This window comes from Sinocyclocheilus anshuiensis, unplaced genomic scaffold (assembly GCF_001515605.1).
Source record: "Sinocyclocheilus anshuiensis isolate Anshui unplaced genomic scaffold, SAMN03320099.WGS_v1.1 scaffold261, whole genome shotgun sequence".
In the NCBI taxonomy this organism is placed as follows: Eukaryota; Metazoa; Chordata; class Actinopteri; order Cypriniformes; family Cyprinidae; genus Sinocyclocheilus; species Sinocyclocheilus anshuiensis.
The window spans coordinates 567,661-573,660 of record NW_015536515.1 but is presented as its reverse complement, the minus strand read 5'-3'; the positions used below and the strand labels follow the sequence as shown (position 1 = coordinate 573,660).

At 37.4% G+C, this 6,000-nt stretch overlaps 2 protein-coding genes across 2 annotated transcripts in view; one reads left to right on the top strand and one right to left on the bottom strand.

Moving 5' to 3' along the window:
- LOC107692517 (centromere protein O) overlaps positions 1-3,260 on the top strand; it is a 5,888-nt gene extending 2,628 nt beyond the window's left edge. The window contains exons 5-6 of the mRNA XM_016491604.1: positions 284-446; positions 3,135-3,260. Of these exons, the coding sequence (XP_016347090.1) occupies positions 284-446; positions 3,135-3,244 (273 nt within the window). The 3' untranslated portion in view covers positions 3,245-3,260. The remainder of the gene's footprint in view (positions 1-283; positions 447-3,134) is intronic.
- Positions 3,261-3,438: 178 nt separating this feature from the next.
- Positions 3,439-4,330, bottom strand: LOC107692528 (uncharacterized). The gene has a single exon (XM_016491611.1). The coding sequence runs from the start codon at positions 4,082-4,084 to the stop codon at positions 3,458-3,460; it is 627 nt and encodes a 208-aa protein (XP_016347097.1). The 5' UTR covers positions 4,085-4,330; the 3' UTR covers positions 3,439-3,457.
- Positions 4,331-6,000: the final 1,670 nt, after the last annotated feature.

Here is a 6,000-nt window from a genome sequence, read left to right as displayed (position 1 = left end):
CATTACTCCAGTCTTCAGTGTCACATGATCCTTCAGAAATCATTCTAATATGCTGAATTGCTGCTCAAGAACCATTTCTTGTTATTATCCATGTTGAAAACAGTTGTGCTGCGTCCTATTTTTGTGGAAACCAAGATAGATATATTTTTATGATTCTTTGATTAGTAGAAAGTTCAAAAGAACAAAATTTATTTGAAAGAGAAATATTCAGCGATGTCTTTATCACTTTTGATCAATTTAATGCATCCTTGCTGAATATAAGTCTTTCTTGTCTTTGCCGCAGGAGCTTGTTGGTTCGGTGGAGGTTATGGAGAGCAGTCAGTTGTGCAATATTCTTGTGCTCATGTGTACAGCACAAGGCGAGACTCCCAAAGCTGTTCTGTGCACACTGGAGTACGGCGATCTCACACAATGTCTGCCAACCCGGGTTAGCATCGAGTGTGAAGGTACGGCACATCACAGTTGAACTGATCCTGGATAAGTTCCACCCCTCGCTTACTATTTCTCATTTGGAAAAGAACATTCCTGTATCTCAAACAGTAGAGCATAGAGCTTGCAACAGCAAGGTCATAAGTTCAAGTGCAAGACCTGACAAAAAAATGTATAGCTTGAATGCAAAGTAAGTCGATTGGGTAAAATAGATGCAGATATAACAGAACAAATTAATATGTATGAATTAAAGCCACAGTTCACCTAAAAATTAAAGCTCTGTCATCATTTACTCATCCTCATGTCGTTCCAAACCTGTAACTTTGGTTCATCTACGAAACACGAATTAAAGGCACAATATGTACGATTTTTTTACTACCACTAGATATTCAAAAACCACTAGAACAGTGTTCTATATTTTGCTGACTTGTGTACTTACATTATCCCACATGTTTCGAAGAATGTTTAAATCCAGAGCAATAAGCAATTTTAACTAGTGACACGGACCGTGTCTATAGTGTCATTGTGTCGCCTGCCAATGACGTCATAACCCCTCGATTTCCGGTTTAGTTTTGTAGAAAACATGGAAACACCAAAGACGCTTTAATATGTTGTGCATTTTAATAGACCGGTGACGACCGCACAGAGTAGCATTATAACAGAACTTTCACATGTATCTAGTATGATAAAACAGCGCTGCTTTTCCCCACATACGCACGACCGTAAGGCGCAGAAGCAGTCGACTGTGGCATAATAAAAGCTCCGCTGCTTTCGAGCCGTGTGTCGTGCTCGTTCAGCGGCCTCGTTTCGCTTCGACGGCTTTCAGCCTCACCCTGCTTCACTCTACTATGTTAATATATCATTAGCTCATCCATGAACATTTCTGCCTGAGTCCCGTCGGATTGCATCGGCTGTGGGGATGAAGACCACAACTCCCATGATTCCACACTCAGTCACTGCGTCATCAAACTACGCCTTTGCTTCTTTGTTTATTTTGAATACGCGCCCTCTAGCGGCGAAAATTACATATTGTGCCTTTAAGATATTTTTAATGAAATCTGAGAGGTTCTGTCCCTCCAAAAAAAAGGACGTAAAGAGTTTTCTATTCCTTTAAATAAAGGTCAGAAAGACATCATAAAAGGAATCCATTGGAATCAAGGGTTTTAATCCAAGTGTTGTGAAGAGATTCAATCGCTTTATATAATGTGTTTTGCCATGCTTCCTGTGGTTTAATTTTATGACCTTTTTGGATCTTCTACGTTTTGGGTACCTGGACTTTTTTCTCAGGTTTTGTTAAAAATATCTTAAAGGGGTCATATGATGCGATTTCAAGTTTTCCTTTCTCTTTGGAGTGTTACAAGCTGTTCGTGAATAGATAAGATCCCTGAAGTTGCAAAGACTAAAGTCCTAAACCCAAAGAGATATTCTTTATAAAAGTTAAGACTTTGTTTGGCCTTCCAAAAGAGGACACAAAAGAGGACACAACTAGAAATCAGTGGTTAAGTTGTATTTACAACACTGTTCCAGAACAGTTCAAACCAAATATTCAGATTTGTGCAGTGCATTTTACGGAGGACGAGGACTGTTTCCTGGGAGAGTAGACTACAATGCCGGTGTTACGGTGATTGTTACGGTGAATTCAGTTCCCCTGTTTCCCCTTCGGCGTGCATGCTGACCCTATACAGTCTATCATGCTGACAAATAATGCTGACTCACAGCCTGTAAGTTCGTTTTTATATTTAAAGAATTTGCCACTGATGATTCAAACGCGAGTTTTGAGCAGTGTAGAGTAGCGCTTGTTGTTTGTCATTTCTCCGATCACAAATGCAGACATGGTTTTATGTTTACGCGGCGCGATGCAATGCAACACGTAAAAAGACAGTATAAGTCATTATAATCAGTAATTATGTCCCCACTGGATGCAACAACTGCCTCATTTATAATGGGTTTTAATGTTTTTGTCTCGTTGCTCCGGGACACAGTATCACAGTATGGTAAGGGGCGTAACATTTCCGTCACACGCTTGATGTATTCGGCCAAACTTAGCGCACTGGATAGCTGGCCAATCACAGCACACCTCGCTTTTCAGAACGATGAGCTTTGTAAAAATCGATGCGTTTCAGAAAGGCGGGGCATAGAGGAGTGTACAGTATGTACAGTATGTGGAAAATAATGTGTTTTTTGAACCTTAAACCGCATAAACACATTTCATTACACCAAATACACTAAATAATTTTTAGCAACATCATATGACCCCTTTAATTTCTTAATTTAGAATAATTGGGTTCGGAATGTCGTGAGGGTGAGTAAATGATGACAGAATTTCCATTTTTGAGTGAATTATCCCTTAAATATGAAATTATTTTCAGTAAAATCACCCATTAAGTGGTAAATAATATTGAATGGATATTATGCTTATATGGGCTAGAATGAAGTGTGAGATTACATAGCATCTTTATCGGCTGTATTTCAGTTAAATTATGCAGTAACTATTAAAACATAGTAATAAATAGTAATAAATGTAATTAAGATCATAAAATCCTGGTTATTGCTGTCATTTAATGTATGTGTTCTTACTGATGTTCATTTGGGAATGAGGGCAACAGTGTAATCAAAGCAGGCACTTTATCTTTATTTAAAGATTTGAAAAAGGAAAAATAATTGGTATCAAATTAATTTGGGTTTATTTGCATTTATTCTTGTAGATAAAACACTTTCAGAATCTCCACAGTGGAAGAAAAACCAGTTGTTGCTCCTGGAGTCTCCAGCTCATACAGCTCTCCTGACCATGAGGAGGATGGGAAGCATCGCTTAACGAATGTGACAAAATTAACGCCTTAATGTAAATAATGTCCTGTTACAGTGCAGTTAAAACCAGACAGCTCTACCCTTGGGCTCATATGACCTGAGAGATGCACAGAGCTTTACATTCAGAGCTGAATCACACGTAACTTAAGAGAACTGAGGAAACAAACAACTATTTAGCATGATTCATCAGTTCAAAATTCTCTTAAAAGCACACAAATGTTCATACATACATTGTCAAATGCTCTATAGAGTTGAGAAAGCTCCTTATTTTCTGTTGTAGTTTTTCTCTCTGCAGTTGTTTCAGTCTTTCTTTATACCGTCGATAATACTCTTCCTGATACATCAGCTCTTTCTGAGAGATGCTGTCGATCAACGCCAGGTCTTTCAGCTGTAGAATGGAAAGCTGACCGTTTTCTGAAGCTTTGAATTTCTCTGTGACTATCATAGATGAAGAAGAATCAACTTGCTTGACAGAGAATGATGCAGATTTAGCAAACCTCTGTTCTCTGTCATCCTTACACGCTTTCACCGAGGATAGAGGTCTGAAAGCTGGAGCGGATTTTGAAAATCGTGTCTCGTGTGCATCGTTTGTCATCCTGACCTCTGATATGGCCCTCATTGTTTTGTTTATGGTTGCGTGCGGTTCGCAAACCCTTAAATTAAGCAGCCGTTTGTGCTCTTTTAGCACTAGCTCTCGCTCCTGCTCCAGCAGCCTGAGGTTGAGTCTGTATTTGGCGCTGATGTTGTGTAGTTTCCACTGAAGACGGACGTCCTCTTTGTGGTTCAGCAGTCTTACGTCCATGTAATGGCAAGACTTGGGTCTCTTAATGCTTAGCTCTTTTGACATTTTGAGATGTTCCCTTGCAACAAATAAATGGAACAGACAACCACTTTTTGGTTAAGCACACAGATGTAGATCGTTCCAAGCTCAATTTATTTTAAAAACACAGTTTGTTAGTTCATATACACACATACAGTGGAGACCAAAAGTCTCAGAAGCTTCAGACATTTGGACCCCAATGAATGTTTCAAGGCTAAGTTATTTTACACAAATATGTACATTGTGTATACATAATAAATGTAAATTTACTGTACCTGAAACTGCTGCGTATGGTTTGTCGTCTTGTATGAGCATGTAGATTAAGAATCTGCTGCTATGACACTTAAACATATAAACAATGTCTTTCATTCTGTCAGCTTTCAGGGTTTTGAATTTCAAAGTAATTTGGTCACATGATCGCTATTGTGTCTATAATAACAAAGTAAAGATGGAAGGTTGAACTCTTCAGAATTTTTAATAGCTCACAACTCCTTTGCATTTCCATTTTTATGAAAATATATTATAGCAAAATTTCACAGTTTGGTGTCTCCGAGTAAGATTCTCTAATCTCTGCATGTACTACAGCTGTACACGTCAGTTGTTTGTAAGTGTTTTATTGTATTTTTATTTATTTTATTGTATTTTCCCCCAGTGTGTTTCTTGTCTGCATTTGCAGTGACAGGGATGAAATTATTATTTTTATTGTTACAAATCAGTATTATATAATATCCTCTAGCCAAGCAATTTGGAGACTGGATGGATATAGTTAAATAGAATATTATATGGTATTAAATAATGTTTTTACAATTAGTTCACCCTATAATTTAGCTGTTTTCGAGATCCCAACAGATTATGAAGATCATGTCAAGCTGGACATTATTTGTGTATTTTTTGAGTAAATTTAACCCTATGCTCCATATAACTAGTTTTCACTAAAATCACAGTAGTTACTGCAGTTATCTCTGCTGTAGGAGTATTACAACTACAAAACCGTAAATTAATAGGATCTTCTTCAAACTAAGAAGTTTCAGAATGTTTTGTTCTTTTTAGAATGTGGTTGTACTATGCTAATTATGTTTTTTTTTTTTATGATTACCATGGTATTTTTGGGGGAGGTACTACTGCATTATTTCCATTGTTTAATTTCACCGCAATTTAGACATGCGAACGACCAACGGCCAGTAAACAACATTCACAACATCAAAACTTCGAGTGATTTGTTGAGGTGAGGTTAATTTAAAATTACTCTAATTTGAGTTCGTTGCTGTTTTCTCTAGCAGGAAGTGTTAAATGTTTGACACAAAAACATGAAAGTGGCCTATTTTAATTATAGTTTCAGTGTTCACTCTTTATCAAGCCGCAGCTCTTCCTGAGGCCTGGCTGACTGCCTACCAACTTTTGCACTTCATAGGTAACATAACATCAGTGTTTTATTATCTTTAAATGAGACTTTTTAACCAAAAATTAAAATGAGCTTTAAAGTTACTCACCCTCAGGCAATCTAAGATGTAGACGTAGACAAAATTTAGCATTACATCACTTGCTCACCAATGAATGTGAATGGGTGCCATCAGAATGAGAGTCCAAAAAGCTGATAAAAACATCACAATAATCCACAAGTAATCCACACACCACTCCAGTCCATCAATGAATGTCTTGAGAAGTGAAAAGCTGTGTGTTTGTAAGAAACAAATCCATCAAGACATTTTTGACTTCAAGCTAAAATATGAGTCCTCTATCTATAATATTACTTTCTCCATTGAAAAAGTAATCTCGTCTGAATCAGGAAAAAAATATGCAAAGACTAAGCACCGTTTACAAGTGAAAACAGTCCAAAACAAATGCTGGTGGATTTTAATGTGAGAGAACAACAGGGGATGGACTTGTTCACTGGAGGAAGCAATATTATGGATTATAGACTTGTATTTTGGACAGAGGCAATG

Bases quoted from the DNA above. Each gene is read 5' to 3' on its own strand.
- LOC107692528 (XM_016491611.1), bottom strand. From the start codon at position 4,084: ATGTCAAAAGAGCTAAGCATTAAGAGACCCAAGTCTTGCCATTACATG.